The 17380-nt window shown below is 42.1% G+C and overlaps 1 protein-coding gene across 2 annotated transcripts in view; it reads left to right on the forward strand.

The window, feature by feature from the left end:
- LOC119126408 (glutamate receptor ionotropic, NMDA 2B) overlaps positions 1–17380 on the forward strand; it is a 61220-nt gene that overhangs the window by 6348 nt on the left and 37492 nt on the right. For both annotated transcript variants that reach the window (XM_037257675.1, XM_037257676.1), the window contains exon 4: positions 12510–13124. In XM_037257675.1, the coding sequence (XP_037113570.1) occupies positions 12510–13124 (615 nt within the window). The remainder of the gene's footprint in view (positions 1–12509; positions 13125–17380) is intronic.

The following is a 17380-nucleotide window of genomic DNA, read 5'->3' on the forward strand; positions in this document are numbered from 1 at the left end:
GGTGGAGTGGTTTCATCCCGGCTGGGTTTTTAGCCCAGCGTGCACTTTGATCAATGCCACTTCACCTGATCCAGCACCTATCGACCCTCGTTTGCATGACGCTTCAGCCACCGGTTAAAGGATTTGTCGAGCGCCGATGTGTTGTTGTCTTTCGCCGTCTGTTTGTTCTTTCATTCACCAAAGAGAGAAACAGCCGTTACACACTTTGTCCTGTTACTTACTTAATCGTCCGCCTTGGCCGACTGAAGAAGGGGGGGGGGGGTAATGAAGTGCCTCCGCCTCGGCCTTCTGTCATTAGCTGAAAGTCACACAGCTCCATCGGCTAATGCTGACGTTGCACCTCGCCTACAACCGGCTTACCTCATGAAACATTACCATATAGATGAATTAACTGCGTCGTTGCATCGCATCAAGAGGCGTTCTCGTTCCTAGGAGGGAGGAAAGAAAAGTGGCACTAATGGCGGGATTTTAGAGCTATGGGCCTATTTAGTGGCGTCTGATCATATAGTGTCCAAATAGCGTCACCCTGTGGAGTTACCTTATTGTAGCTTGGACCTTTTGCCTGAAACAATTCCATCATCAGAACTTTGTAATTAGTACATTAATACAGCTTACAAGCCTCAATTGTGAATATACTTTTGATATAGTAGTCAAGTTCAGAATGAGCACGATTTTAAGATGGGCACTTTAGTTCGGGGATTTTCAAACTGCGGTTCGGGGGCACCCAAGGGTACATTGGCTGAAGCTCGGTGGTCTTCAAATGTATTTTCAAACATTATTTTGTTTAATCTAAAGTTGGGAGCTTTTTAATCGCTATCTTATTTGAGGCTACACATGTAAGTTATATGCCTTGAAGGTTCTTTAGTTATGATTACAAATTGTTTCTGCTGAAATGCAGGTTGCGGCTCTCGACTTATCAACATGGAGCGCTTCATCCAAAAAGATTTTGCTCGCCTAAAGGCCACCATTATTCTTAGCTGACTCACATGCAATAAGGGAAAATCAGATTTGGACCCTCGCAAGCTAGTCCCTAATGAACTAGCCTAACTTTGTAACACATCTTGTGTTATTAATTCAAGCCTAAAATGATTCATACCCCAGTCAAATTTTCAAATCCAAACTTGAATAAACGATTGTAGAAGATATGACACAGCTCAAATGTAGTCACGTGACCCCTGATGTTTAAAAATGTTTCTGTTCCGAAACAGTAATAGGATTTCGACTCTTTATCATGTCACTGCTTTCATTAACCGAGCGTCATCATTTTTCCACCGAATCCACTTAACAGTAAATTATGCGTCACCATTCATATCCAGTTTGAATAATATACCTTTAATGCTCAATTTTTATATGGAATGACAACCATGGGCTAAGAATTTATTGTACGTATTTGTCATCCTTTGATAAACTGTCTTCAGTCCAGTGCGGCCTTCTTATGCTGAATGTGCCGATATGGAGGGAATTTTTTTGAAAATCAGCTTGTTTTCTCTCTTTTTCTGCCATGTCCTTGTAAATTGAATGTAATTCAAGGGCCTGGGAGGAAAAAGGACCTTGTTTGTTGGTAGTACAAGAGGTCCCAGCGATTGAGTGTGCTTGTTCCTTTGTTAGAAAATCTGATGTGCATGAGCTTGCCTTTTTGTCACACAGTGGCGGAAAAAAAAAAAGTATAGCGAGCACAGCAGCGTGGGCATATCTCATTAAATCTAAAAAGTATTCAAAGAAAGTTTTGGGGGAGAGCAAATTCTGCCCGGCGCAATCATTTTGTTCAATCCGGGCTGTTCAATTATTTTGTAATTGAATAAGCAGCGGCGACTAAATATTTGCTGATTGTTTATCGTCAAGTGTCACTATCACTCCATAGTAATTAAATCCGGACAGTAAGATTACATGCTTGAGCTGGACCTTCAAGCAGGGGAGGGATTTTTTTTTTCTTTTTCCGTGCGTGGTATCGATTGGGCCACAAAGCGGCAGATCAATAGGGCGTCACTCATCCTTGTCTCCAGTAGATGAGCAGGAACATAAGTCACATGGAAAAGAGCCCGCAGAGTCAATCTTTAGCTGAGCGTAGCACTTTCAACATGGTGGCGTCTGCGCTTTCCTGGCATGTCTTCCAACGCTGCAGGGCGGAAGGAAGCATCAGGTCCCGTCATGTTTGTCTGCTCCTACTGTATTTGATTGATCAGATGCACTTCTTAATTTTGATCAAATTCAATTGTGTCATAGCCAGGGATTTCAGATGCACGGTTTGATAAATGCCTGTACTCTTCGAATGCATTTCTCTTCATCTAAGCTCCACTAAGCAGTATGTTCTTTACTATTATAAAAGCCGCACTAGACAAATAAATCAGTGTATTCTCCAAAGACGGGCCGCTTGTGCATCATACGCTGTTTCGTAAGCGTGCTGAAGATGAAACGTTCAAGCACGGCCACTGACCCTCAGCCATCCCCGAATGCTCGCTGAGACGAGGTGGACGCCAGAAAGCCACCGCTGCTGTTCAAATGTCACGGCTAATGCTCACTTTGCTAAGGCGGCCTCAACCAAGCAGAGCAAACTCCGCAGCCTCTTCCGCCGGAGGGCTCTCGGCCTCTCGGCCTCTCTTCCCGAGACCTAGCTGGGATTCGGCCAGGAACGTAATACAAAAGTTATTGATTGGAATGCGTTAAGGAAAAAGTACCCATCAGGAGTTGAAGGGAAGAATTCCCCAGTGGGAAGCTAATGCTTCCCTGCGGGGTTTTGTCCACAAACTGTCAAAAGCTACGATTTGTAGGTCCCGCCGCGCGACATAATTAAACCACGACGGAAATAAATAGTATCGCTTCATTTTGTGGCGCACATAGTAAAGCAGTAAAATGTTGTGTAGCCGCAAAAAAGCAGGAGGGAGATCCAACGTCAATAGATTTTGTCAGTCTGATTGATGAAAGAGTGCAGCGCAGCTGAGGGCAGAGGATGCAGCGCTCATGTAATTGTTCAACCTTGTCTTGGCATCCAATCCACTCCTCTTCTTTGCATCCTCTATTGATTCTTGAAAAATCACACGTTTTCAGAGCTTCGAAATATTCCAAGCGCCCGATTGTTCAGCTGTGAAAGCAGTTCAGAAATATACACATGCAATTATTTGCTGACGTTCAGTGCCATTGACGGGTATAGACGTCAAAGATTTGAACCCTGTTGGCGGTGAATGAGTTGATCTCAGTTAGCCTACGACTCTTTTCCATACAGCTTGTATATTATTGGCTCAGGTTGTGTTCCTTTTTTGTCAGCGAGCTCAATTTTGCAAGCGCTTTTAAATTCTTCCACTATAAAATGACGAACAATGACACTCCCCCGAGCTCGTCGTAATAATAACGTTGATTTAACCAAAACAGTGCGCGATAATTATGCTTTTTATCATTATACGACTACATTGTTAAAACATGAGCATTTTCTAATTGGATTGTGTGATAGCAAACAAAGCAATGAGTCAGTGAGAGGCTCCATTGAGCACATTTTAATAGACTCATAATATAGTCAATGGTGGGGAGAGCGGCAGTCAACCTTCAAACATGATCGCTACATGCTTTGTTGTATGACACATACAGCACAGAATTCAATTTGTGGGACGGTGATTCATATTTTTGAAAGTGGCTGGCGGGAATTGACAAATCCTGATCCAAGATAAGAATGAAGCAGGACGTTGGTAGTGAATATTTTGGCATAAAAGGTTCACGTTGTGTTGTAATATTTCTTTGGATTGACGTTCATTCCTATACTGTACATTGTCCGCCAATATGGTTGTGAGATTGTGAGAAGTTTTATTTACTCAGCAGACTCATCAGGCAAGGCAAAGCTTAATTTCTATATTTATTTATTAATTATTCATTTAATTTTTATTTCTTTATTTTTTATTTCTTTATATTTCAGCTTCATTTGTATGCGGATTTCATGCACAAGCTAATTCAATTACTTTGAATATTTATTATTGTATTATTATTATTTTTTAGAGATTATAAAATGTCTCAACACAGCGCCTTCAATGTATTCCTTTTTAAGGTAGCTTGAATTGTACAAGAATAGCCGTCAGCACAAGTTGACCTCTGACAACATCGGAATTTGCTGCTCAAACGGCCGATTTGGTTTTTGCTGTAGGCAAACCTTGAGGGGAACATTAAGACACGACGGTGTCCTTCTGCTACTCGAGAGGTGTTAGTTCTTGCAAAGTGTGCACAGCATATGACCATATCAAGTCTCCCATGCTTTTTCTCACTTCTGAGAGTTAGTCATGTGTTAGCTACACACAACTTAGTGCTGCTCCTCAATTTATTTTATTTTTTTTGGCTTGTTCTTTCAATATTTTCTTCCCTCGCTCTGACCACGCACGCACGCACATGCACGTACGCACTAAATCACTTGTTTTTAATTAAGATATTTCTGTATCAAGGGATTCTCTAATGGCAGTGGCGGACACGAACTTAACATTACTGTCAGACCAAAGTAAATTCCATCAGTCCAGGAAAAAAAAATTGCAGCGCTGGCCATTTTTTTTTGCAAGTCATAATATTTTAAAGCCAATATAGATGCTGTACTCCTTTCCTTCCTTTTTTTTCCCTCTCAGATCACAGGTCAAAGTGACGCATCATAAAATGTTCATGCAGGATTGGACTATTTCTGGAGCTAATCGCTCAGTATTTAAACTCACTGGCCAAAAAAAGAAAATAAATGCTCAATTGTCAAAGGGGAAGTAAATTTCATTCTTTATTTTTATAGTTGTATTTTATTGCTATATAAACTTTTTTAATTTTACAACCACACTGGTCATACTCAGTAGTTCCATTGCATTAGATGCATAAAATTCTTCAAAATGTTCTGATAAACATTCCAAACATTGTTGACATTAAAATGAAGCCATAAGTGGATTTAGTCAGCATCAAATGGAGACAACCCCCCCACATATGCTTACGTGCACACTCTGACACACTCACACTGAGTTACGTGCCAACTCCCGCAACCACCTCGCTGTGAGAAACGAGACATTTCCCCCTCCACGCAAAATCTCTATGTTCTTTCTGCTCCCGTCCTCGCCCCCTTTTCCCCCCTGTTGACTCGCTCTGTGGCGGATAGGAGCTCGTGGCGGGGTCTTCATAAATCAAGACCGGCACTACGAGGCTTCTTTTTAATTAAAACTGTGAATCAGCCCGCGTTGATTATGAATTGTACTCGGCTGCCGCTGAATAAAATATACAGGCCTCGCTTCTCCTGCCCCCCCCCTCTCTGACTCGCTCTGTCTGCTTCTCCCTCGCCTTCACTGTTCAATTTTCAGAAATGGAATATGTTCACAGCAGGCTTTGGCCATGCACAGCTGCTGAAGGTTGACAGTATTGTGAAATAGCCAGAGAGCTTAGCGGTTGCATAAATATAATAACTCCGAAAACCAGAGTGCGGCGCCATTGGGGTCAACACCATTATTTCGCACAAAACAGCCAGGAGGAGCCAAACGTACCGCTACATGCTGCCACTTCGTTAATTATCACTGCTGATATGTGTTGTTAGCGGTCGAAACTGTGAGAGAGAGCGATATCAAGTTTTGCAGTAGCAAGTTCCAATGTGTGTTGTGGAAAGGACGAACCGGAATGCAAATTGACGGCTCCGCACAATCAACCCCATGAATGATAACGCCCCGCTAATTGAAGCTAGCAGAATGATTCACTCCGACGACCGCGGCGCTGTAAATGGAGTCCTCCGCGTCGTCATGGTGACGAGCATAGAGCGAGCTCCGGTGGAGTCATGACCTCAGTTAGTCAGATTATCTTTTGCACATCACCCTCGCTCCCCCCCATCCACAATCAATGCCGTCATTGAGTTGTATTTGCATGCTCATGATTATTCATAAGCAAATCATATTTACTTGTTGTGAGCAGTCTCATTTTCCATTGAAATAGCACTGATGAGCGTTCAGTATGTCGTCATCGCTTTAAATTGTGGCGGAATTGAAGCGCTAATTGCGTACAAGGTGTTCTGTTATTTCTTCGAGCTAGGAAGACATTTGTTGCAATTTTTAATTCAAGGAATATCAAGACATATGTAGACAGCTGTCATACTTTTATCGCCGCATTTTATTTTATTTATAACTGCCACATTTGACAAAATGTACCTGAGCACGTTTTATAATAAGCAGCCAAAATAGCAACAAATCAGAACATGAAATGCTCCATGTACTCTGTTGTTCTTGTTTGTTCACCAAGCGTGTTTTTTTTTGTCGAATTTATCGGCAGGTTACGCTATTATGTAAGTCTTGATGTGGCAAATCGACTTTCACTCCGAACTGTGCTGTGTCAGCCTTTATGTACGATGACAATTTCGAATATCCCCGATGAGGGGGTTGGCCGTTTTAACTAAGCTTGACACGTTTGATATTGAATTTCCCACCAACTGAGTAACAAGCGGGCACAGAATAATTTTTTTGTGCTTCCCGGTGAGCGCGGACGCTGTCCAACGTTTCTCCCGAAGGACAGTTAGCTCATTAGCTTAGCTCATTGACTGAGCACATCATTTGGAGCCTTTTTGACGTGACAGCTGCGGAACAGATGAAAGCGCCCGTAGCTGTTTGGCAACACGCTGGTTCCGCGTCTGAGGGACTAAGACGAGAGAGTGTTATGTGTGATCAACAACCTGGTCGGCACACCTCAGTCAAGCCTGAGGTCATAACAGAATCAAAACAGTTTGTTCTTGTCTCACGGGGTGTGTACTCCCCCTACTCCAAACGCTTCCTTTTTGCATATCACGTCTCTGGCAGACATAAATATATTCAAGCCTTCAGATTGAGAAATGTTTTGACGCCGCTGAGGAAGATAAGTTTGGTCTCTCTCCCAGGGACATGTTTCTATTTACACCACCTCCTGAAGAGGCCCTTAATCTTGTCAATGATTTGTGGCTTTAGCACCCAAATCCGTCTCTCTCTCTCTCGCTCCTCGCCCTCTTCCTTCTCACCCGTGCTTCTTTTTATTTATTTTCTCTTTGCTCGCCCCCACCTCGCCCACCTCACACACATGACGGATAGCGTGTACTTTGCGTGTTCACAGGTAAGGCTCAGGGCAGGAAGACCCTCGTGACAATCAAAGCGCCGTAATCACTTGAAATGTGTTTTATCGTGCGCTTTTCACAGATTAGAACCACGATAATCTATCCTCCATCTCATTCCGAGATGTTATTTTTGGCACCGGGATCCCGTCCGTCTTTTTTGGATTAGTCGCTTTGGAAGTGTTTCGGAGCGAGGAACAACAACTATTGTGTGATGTTCTGCGGAAGAGTTGAATGCCGTCGCTTTGCGTCCGAGTCAGCGTCTTTTGGGTATGCGGCACAACTCCAGCCAGAACACGGCCTAATCCGCTACTGCCGTGTCTGACGATACAAACAAAGCAATATTCCAAAAATATAACAGACTGTCCAGGTTTAAATCGCTTATTAATTCAGCAAGTTCACAATATTACATCGATTGTTACGTAATGCCGCACACTCGTGATATAGTAAAACCCGATCTTATATCTGCCACACCAGAGGAAAGCCATGGGTGAATATTGACTGATGAGTTTCATTTTCAGCTATCAATTCCCTGGCTAATTTTACCCCATTTCAATTAGTCCCAGGTATTCTCGAGTCAGACCGTGATTAGAAGCCGCAGGGGCTCGGCCTTCACTATTAGAGCTTGGAATTTTCTCGCTTGCCCCGGATGTTGTTGCAGCCACTCTCCCTCAACTGGCAAGATGATGATGAGACTCCCCAAAGGGATAATGACGTCTAAAATGGATGTCCCCCCCGCATTTAATCCCACCCTAGCGTTCAGCTTGGGCAGGCATGCGCACCTACAAGAAAAAAAGTTTTATACAGACGGCTCGGTTTTCCACTTCGGCGGGCCGCAGCCACTGTTTGTCAGAGTGGCCAGCTTGCACATAAGTAAAATAAAATACTGCAGTGGGCGGCGTAAGTACGGTAATCTTGGAAAGTGGCTTTAGGATGTTGTTACTTAGTGTTTGGTAAAGCGGGGTTGTGTAAAATATTATCAAGGTGACAGGAAGTGGAAGAAGTGCTGCTCTATCTTTGCTGGGTCGCTGCGGCATAGTGAAGGTCAGTTTGTTCACAAAAAGAGATTGAGAAGAGAGAATTAGTTCAGCCATGTCGGGAATCGAGCAGGTTCCTGGATGCTTTGAACATCTGTCAGAAGAAGTAGAGCCCTATTAGTCTTTTGGTAAACGGGGTCTTTGAAACGGTTCTTAGGTTAACGTTTATGAGATTTTTTTTACACTTCAGGTGTAAACAATGGAACTAAATGTTGCTCGGGGCACACCATGAACTTTGTGGTCTGCTCTCAAGGGCTCTATTCTATATATATATAAAAAAAAATCCTCTGATGGTGCTCAGTTTATAACACCTGGCTCACATTTCTCCATGTGGATATAAAAAGTCTACACACCCCTCTTTGAGTGCCAGATTTTTGTGGTGAGACCAATATAAATGATTATTTTTTGTATTATTAAAGTGAAGTTTAACCTGTTCAACTCCATGAGAAAAAGAAATCTAAAAAAATAAAAAATGATAAAAAATAAAAATAAACAACTGAGGTGAAGTGGTTGCGCAATTGTGCACACCCTCTTATAACTGGAGAAGCTTTGAGTATGAAGCGATGCAATTTTACATGACTCCAAAATCTAAATTCAAGAATATTCCTCTGATAAATAATTTCCTCAAAATTATTTTCTTGGCTAATGTCGATTTCTTGAACTCAATATTGTACATATAATAGTTCTTCATAATGTTGTGGCTGGTGAGGGCACATTTATAAACACATGCGGCGCCTCAATTTATAAAATAAGTAGGGAATAAGTGCAGAGGCTTAATTATGGCCCCTGTGCAAAAAGAAGCCACAATACCCTCACTTCTTTCCCTGCGCCATAATTATTTCATTACAACCATCAGCATCTGCAAATATACCTCGAGTGTGCGTCATGACATCAAACTTATTTATTCCTTCCTCGATCTTGATAAACGATTCTCTCAGCATGACATTCTTATTTCAATTAAAGGACAATTGGAATCACAAATGAAGCACTGCATGCAGAATGGAGTGTCGCTGTCCTCTTATCAAACATGATGAAAAATGACCATCCTCCACTTTTTATGCTAATACCACCATGGACAAACCTGACACTTAACATGTACATGTTGAGGTTGATGAAATGCGGGAGATAAGTAGCAGAAATGAGACGGAGCCTTGTTCAAACAGACAAAATGATAAAGTGGAGGCTAAATAGAATTCAAATGAAAGGAATTGGGAAGGAAGAGAGTGATGGCAGCTTGGTTGTAGTCTCTTTTTTTGGAACCAGACAGCGTAATGAAAGTAGATTGGTGCCGGAGTCTCGGTGAATGTGTGCGTGAAGGCTGGCTGCTCTGATTCACTGTGGGGGCTGCTGGAGTGGCTCCTTTCCGAACAACACGCGTCTTCCACCTCCACAGATAGGCTTCATGAATATTTAGCAGAGCAGTTTTTAATGAGTTCACACATCAAGCCACAATTTGGTTGATCATGTTTCGTGCAGGTCCAGCAGCTATTCCGACGTCCGGCTCATTTCTTATCAGTATGCGGCGCAGTGACCCGCTGACATTTTTTTTTTAATTTGTCATGTGCCGTCTTTCCTGGTTAAATCACTCCCATAACAAAACGATCACATAGCAGAGATCACAGCCAAGGTTACTTATTTTTATGGCTTTTCATTCATTTGAGGAGAAAAAAAAAAAAAAAAAAAAAGGAAACAAACGTAAATGTCAATTCTAAAAATGCATTAGGGAGCTACGGCTGCATGGCACCGCTCGCAAACCTTTCAAACCAAATTCATCATCTACACACTAACACACATTCATGTAGTCCACAAGCGCACAAACCATTCCGCAGCTTGTCTTGTGTGGATTTATTACAGTGAGAGCAGTAGATGTTGCTATAGGAACAGAGTGCTGTTCACTTACATATATTAAAGTCAGAATCCCCCCCCCCCCCCCTACCTGTGAAAAGAGTCAAGCTTGTTTGGCTGACTGACAAATTGTTGCATGGGCACGTTTGTGGCGTCTGACTCATGACCTGCGCTCTAATAGCCGGACACCTGCAGGAATGCGTTTCTTTTCTGGCTATTATTTTGTGATTTATAGCTGACATAAATTGGAATTTTAGCGCGCCGCCAATTACAGAGCTGTGGCCTCACATCACCTGCTTTGTCACCTTCCACTGCTAAAATATGAGCCGTGTTTGGCCTTGACATTCATTAATGACTCCGTTCATTTGGGCCCACTTAGTGGCTATTTTAATTTTTTTTTCTGTTTCGTCTGAGTAACTACCTGAAACATCGTGTTCTTACCTAATTGGCCGATGCCTCGTTGCATCTGTGTGGCATCAGACGCCGAAGCGGTCATAAAAAAAAAAAATGAATAGAACTCCAGTGCATGACTTTTTTTTTTTTTTTTGGTGTTCTCATCCAGCAGCGACATATGTTGGCTCTTCAAGATAAGCCCTCTTTGGTTTAATATTATCTTGAAGAGTTCTACACTTCAAGTTAACCATTTTGAATATTTCCTTAACCTGGATAGGGTGCGACTTTAAAAACATACGAAGTGTCTCTTCTCAAATTGGCATAAAAAAATTACAGAAGAATGATAAAATGACTTAAAATGAAAATGTTCATAAAGAGGATAATTAAAGTGTGAGTGTATGACCTGCTCAAAGTGTGTGTGTGACCAGGCAAACTTTAGTTGCGGGTAAATATGCATAAAGTGGAGTGTTTTGTGGCCGTTGTGTGTTCACAGGATTGTTTGCTAATCTGTGTACACACATGGCGCTGAGGCCAACTTTGTTGTCATGTCATTGCATTTTGTACCCTCTATGCCCGCTGAAAGTCGTGTCAACGGATTGCTCTTGCACAATTTAGCAGATTATACTTTAAAAAAGAAAAGAAAAGAAAAAAGATTAAAAAATTCTGCAAATTTGAGATGGTTGATTGAAATTTGCTTTCAAATTCATGACTATATTAGTGCATATTAAAAATAGTTACAAATCAGTGGGTGCTGTGAAAATTCATCTAGAGGCCTGCGGAAAATTAATTCCATGTAAAATATATCTTATGTATCTCCGTGTCCATCAAATGTGCCTGTATGTGAGTACATGTAGTTCTCTATTAATTGTTGCCATGGAAACAGAGTGCTGCCAGAGAAGTCCAGATTCAAAGAAGACATCACTAGCTCTAGCGCCTGCACTGTGTGATTCTCTCTCCGCTCTCGCTCCTCCGTATCTGTCTTGAATTCCTTTTTTTTCCCCTCTCTCTCTCTCTCTCTCTCTCTCTCTTCTTCCCGGCGTGTTCTTCTCTTGACTTTGATCTTTCTTGTGTCTCACCAAGGTCCTCGTTGGTTTACGCTCCCTGTTTTTCCTCCCACTGCGCCTTCCTCCCTTTCTGTCACTTTCCTCCATAATTCCTTCCCTCCCACCTCTCCGTCCTTCCTGGGGAGGCGTGTGCAGTTGACTATGAACACAGGGACCTGTAATTAGAGCTGACGAACCCCCGGCAATTAGTTTTCCCTAAAGGAGTTGTTCTGTCATCTCCGCATATAAGTCCCTTTATCTTCCTCTCATTCTGTCCTTTTTTTTTATTTTTTTTATCTTGTCTATCAATTTATATGTCATTAGCTGTCAGCTTTTATTTTTTCCTGATTAATTTTGTTTTTTTTGGGGTGCTTTGTTCCAACCATCTGCCTCTTAAATGCACATTTCTAAACGGTTACACCACTACTGTCCTGGGTATCTCAGCCCACATAGCTGCAGCAAACATCTTCCCACCTACTCATGTGATAGATATGCTGGTAGGATGCATAAAGTTTAAGAATAAAAAAGTAAGCAGGCTCACATTTTAATTAGTTAAATTATTTCATCTATTTCTACGGCGCTTGTCGACTAAGCTGGACCACATTCCAGCACTTATGGAAAATTCCATAATTTTAATCATCAGTTTTTCAGTTCATCGCTGTTCTTAGTTTTCATTTGTTTGGGGATCTAGAATAGTTTTTTTTAATTGTCATATTCTATGACATAATAGTATTTTATTCACTGGAAGAATTCATGTCCTCAAAATACATAGCATAATTTCACTTCAGAGATTTCCCACATGAAATATTGATTCTTGAGCTGCTTCTATGTAAACTATATGGCATCATCGTATCATGTTTCATCAACTATTCATGTTCGCAAAGTGTGACAGTTTCTCCTATCCCTCTTTTTTTTGTCTGGTTTTTTTTCCTCCCCTCACAGGGTTTTCTTCTTTTCCTTCACTCTTCCCCATCGGGTCTGCGGAGAGACGTTGACATGCACTAATTCACATAAGCCATGTTGCCTCTCGGCAATCCACTTTACTCAATCAATGTTGCATGCTTTCTGTGTTCACTTTTTTCTTCCATTTTGAATTTTTTTTTTTTCCAATGCCTTTTCCCTGTCTTGTGTCTCCAGGTATTTCTCCCCCGCTTCTTCTCCACCATGCCTATCAGCGGCTGCCCCTCGCCCCTTTGCATCCACGCTGGGATCTGCACCTCTGTTGTCCAGCAGCAAGGGAGGCGAGTCCTCCACCTCCGTCCATCCCCGCCTTCATCGCCGCACTGCCGCACACTTGGTGTCCTTCTCCTACTGCTCTGCCTTCTTCACCTGCCTCCTGCCTGTCACTCCCGGAGAGAGAAGGGAGGCGGAGGAGGCGGCGGCGGCCACTACATCCCCATCCCTCCTCCACCTCCGCACCATATGGCCCTTCCCAACAGAATGCGTGGCCTCAGCATCGCTGTCGTCCTGGTGGGCAACTCCAGTGAGATGGCGCTGGCGGGAGCTCGGGAGAAAGAAGACTTCCTCCACATGGCGCCCAATGTGGAGATCCTGACCATGAATGAGACGGACCCTAAAAGCATCATTAAAAGCATCTGTGACTTAATGACGGAGCACTGGCTGCAAGGTGTGGTGTTTGGAGATGACACGGACCAGGAGGCCATCGCCCAGATCCTGGACTTCATCTCGGCCCAGACTCATATTCCCATCCTCGGCGTTCGCGGGGGTTCGTCCATGATCATGGCTGCTAAGGTAGGACGCGATTTGTTGTTTGAAGAAAATATTGATCAGATTTTTGTTTTTAGTAGGCCTGGATGAGGTCCGGGTTAAGTCAAACAACTGCTAGCAAAGATGCTAATAATGCGATCAGCTGGAGATTGCACCAGAACAGAGAAGAAAGCTTTGCCAAGTTATTAGGCCTCGCCTAAGGGGATAAAAAAAAAAAAAAGAAATGCTTTATCTGAGTCTGCCCGGATTGTGACTTTAAACCCGTTCCTCAAAATCTTCATTCATTTCATACTTGCGCAAATCCATCTGCTTGAGATATTAAGTGGAATATGCTGAGTCGTGTTGCTCCTTCTGCTGGTCGGTCTGTGATTTTAATTTTTTTTTTTTTTTTTTGCGTATCCACCTACCGTGCCACTTCCCTGTCGTTTTGGTGCCATCAAGTCCAGGTCATCAGTTGTACCAGCACACACGAGCTTTAGTGACAAGTCGAGGTCAGCGAGTGCCACTGAAGCTTGTGCTTCTGCCCCTTTTGATTAGACAATTATGGAGAGAAATGAAATGGAACAGTCCTCTTCTATTTGCAGCCGTTTTATTGTTCACACACACAGTCTTGCATTTTTGTCACCTTCCACTGCAAAAAATATGTCATTTATTGAAAGAGACAAACTGAACTACTGCATGGCAAATCGACACTAGCATTTGCAATCATAGAAACCTTTTTAAGTCCATACAGTCTGAGTTGACCAGACAGTAGGAAAAGATTGCTATTTTGTGGCAAAAGGTTGAAAAAAAAGAAAATCCCCAGCCACCAGCAGAGTCCACCTCTCATGAGAGCTTTCTCCTGGCATTACCAGGACTTGAGAAAACTAAGACAGGGCCGCATTAAGGCTTTGTCTCCAAGCGGATTTGTGTCCGACTAATGGGCTGAGACGGTGCGCTGGCGTAAATAAAATAGAGGAGGATTGGCAGAAGGAAGAGAGAAAGAAAACCTCGAGAAAAGGGGGAAATGCTGGTAGTGAGGATGAAATGGAACAGGAACATTTTAAAATGTGGTCATGCAGGTGTAAGTAATAAAACTATACGGTGGATATAAAAAGTCTACACACCCCTGTTGAAATGCCAAGTTTTTGTGATACCACAAAAAGAGACTAAATTAGTTCAAAGCATTTTTCATTTTTCATTCTTAATTAATGTGTTCCAACTCAATGAAAGTATTTTTCAGAAGGGAGGAAAAATTAAAAACTACTCAGATGCGCAAATTTTTAAAACTGAGGACGCGGCTCCCACCTTATTGATACCAACACACAAAGGCAGAACCTGGTATTAGAATTGGCAAAAGACAAAACTGTATTTTATACCACATGCAAAAAGAGAGGAGATGACATGGCACGACACGGAAAGACGATAATAAAATACTTAAATTTTTATGATGGGCAGAATAAAAAAAAATTGGAGAATGGTACAAGACCATTCCATCAAATATATATTTAACATGGGATGAAGAGTCAAAGTGAGTTAGTCTAATAGTTTTGACTCATTTATCTCCAAGCAGAAAAATGAACATTCGAAATATGAGTAACTCCATGTCTAATGAAATTGAATAGGCTTCATGCTGGGATAAAAAAAAAAACCCAACAGCCTATTCAAATGTTCCATATCATAATTTACTTTGAAATTTTATTTTTTGAGATTTATTTATTCATTCGTCCATGCATAGGCTAAAATAATGATGATGTGCATGCTTGGGAATGCGAACTAATCCAACAATTTAATGGCACGCATGTCCGTAGTGGTTTCCGGCACCGTTGTGCATTTTGTCTTGCTAATTGCCTGTGTGCACCAGCAGCAACAATCAACACATCTAAAGCTTATGGCTAATAGTCATATTAGCAAAACATGCTTCGCCATTTTCTTGTCTAGAAGGTACGGATGGCTTTGTAACGGTACAAATAGCCGTCGTTGTCGCTGATCACCCCCCGGCTTATCTGGAGAGCTTGCCGCTGGAGCAAACAGATAGCATCCATTCCGTCATATGCTTTGCATGAAAGATCGTCAGCAATTAAGAAAAACGATAACGCAGCCAACCGCCATGACCCGGAGGAAAATGTAATGTAACACGGATAACAAAGGCATGCGTGCAAATATGTGCTGGCATGCATCCACACACATATTCATTGAATAGATGGAAAGGAATCAAAAGCAGAATGTAAATATTTCATTTTCAAAAATCCCCCCCCCCCCCTCTCGGGTGTGTACATGTCTGTGCTTATTTCCCCCCAATTAATGTCCTACAATAATAGGAGTGATTGTTGTGGTAATCACTGAGGTACTGAACTCATTTAATATAATGTGTCTCCTGCTCGGCACCGCCTCATACTTGCTTCAACAGACACAATTAACCGCATCTGTAAGTGATAAGCGTTCCTTTGGCGCTTTCTTTTTGTTTCATGTCCGTCTCTCGGTTCTTTCGGCTTCCTATCTCCATTGCCCGCTTGTTCGGTCCATTTTGTGTGCTTTCGCCTTGCGCTCAGAAAAGTTATTTCTGGATTTTCTTTCGTCTTGTAGTACATGAAATATTTTGTCTTTGCAATCATTGGTATCAGCCGCCATTGGTATCGGCTGCTTTCGCGAGTACTGAGTACTTGGAAGTAAGGCAGGTATTGTTTATCATATATTTATCATATTTTTGAAGAATTATTATTATTTTTTATCCGCTGGCTGCAAGGCTCGTGCTGTCCTGGTTTAGAAAATGTGACAGCCCACTCTGTTTTCCCCTTTCCTGGAAAAAGAGTTTGCAAAATGGAGTTGGAGTCCTTAATATATATGGCCTATTTTCTAACCCCGTTGGTCTCAATTTACTCTGGTCATTTAGAACGTGGCCACTTTGAAACTCATCCCATAACTTTTTTTATAGCGCCTCTTCACTCAATTCCATCACTTGCACTCGGAGCGAATCTTTTGTTTCTCTCGTTGCTTTATATCGGAAGGAGAGTTCGCCCCTGCACTTGATTGACGGCGGCTATTTTGGAGATGAGAAAAAAATTTAATTGACTAAATAGAAAATACAAGATAACAAAATTATACTGAAATAAATTTTATCACACACCAAAACAATTTCCTACACTTATTTTTTTAGGCACTTATGTGTACAGTATACAGGAAAATTATTATTATCATTATTATTATAACAAAAAAATCACTATACTGTATAAATCTGAATTCTTCCGTCTAGTCCACTATTTTTTTTTTTTTTCGATTCCCCACTTTGGCTTGTTTTTCTGCATTGTCTTTCCTTGCCCATTTCCACAGCAAAGCCATTTTCCCATCTCCTCCGGCTTCCCGGTAAGGTCTGGTTCACGTTGGGGCAGCGTACATGAAGCAGACGGAGCGATTTGCAGCAGATGCGCAAGTGTTAATTCCCTCTTGGCCAAGCACCTACCCACCCACGCTACCCACACACTCGCTCTCCGTCTTGCTCCGCCACGTTCACGTGCCACTAGAAGACAATAGAGCGGAATACATTTTGTCAGGAGTCTATTCTTCACACAAAGATGTGCTGTCTAAATCTTGCCTGGCTTCTTTTCCATCAATCTTTCTCATCCCAGCCCCGCCACTTGTGTCTCTGGGCTCCCAGTGGACATGCACTTCCACTCTCCCCCTTTTTCACCACACGAAAAGGTCTCCTTCACCTCTCGTCCCACAGCACGCCGAAAATATCAGTTGCTTCCTTTTTTTTTTTTTTGCCAGCCCCTATCTACACGTCTTGCAAGCAGAATAGCTCAACTTTTCCCCTCAAAGACCCAACGCCAGCATTTGCCAAGACCTTCATTAACCGAATCGCTCCCCGTGAGCAGACTATCTGAGTCAAAACAGCGCAGATAAAAAGCAAAGCAATGAAATGATGTAATTAATTAGTAGATGTTAACTGAACGGAGAGCTTGCGAGGTGTGCTTTGGTCTCGTGATGCTAGTTTGATGTCGGATATCTGACACTATATCGCAATATTTTGCTGTCCCATTTATTTCCTGTACCTTTTTCATCACATATATCTCAAATTGCAGTTAGAATATTTACTTAGGATATATAATTCCCCCCCCCCCTTTATACATTCAGATTGTGTTTCACCACAAAAGTATTAAAAAAAAAAAAAAGTACTGTAACACAGAAAAGATCTTTTGGCTCAACCCCATTCTGTCTCATTGCATCTCTTGTTTTCTTTTTTTTTTTTAATCTTGGCTGCAGCTTCTCTCCCCTTTTTCTCACATCATGCGGGTTGAGGC

The sequence above is a fragment of the Syngnathus acus genome, chromosome 8 (assembly GCF_901709675.1).
Source record: "Syngnathus acus chromosome 8, fSynAcu1.2, whole genome shotgun sequence".
NCBI classification, from domain to species: Eukaryota; Metazoa; Chordata; class Actinopteri; order Syngnathiformes; family Syngnathidae; genus Syngnathus; species Syngnathus acus.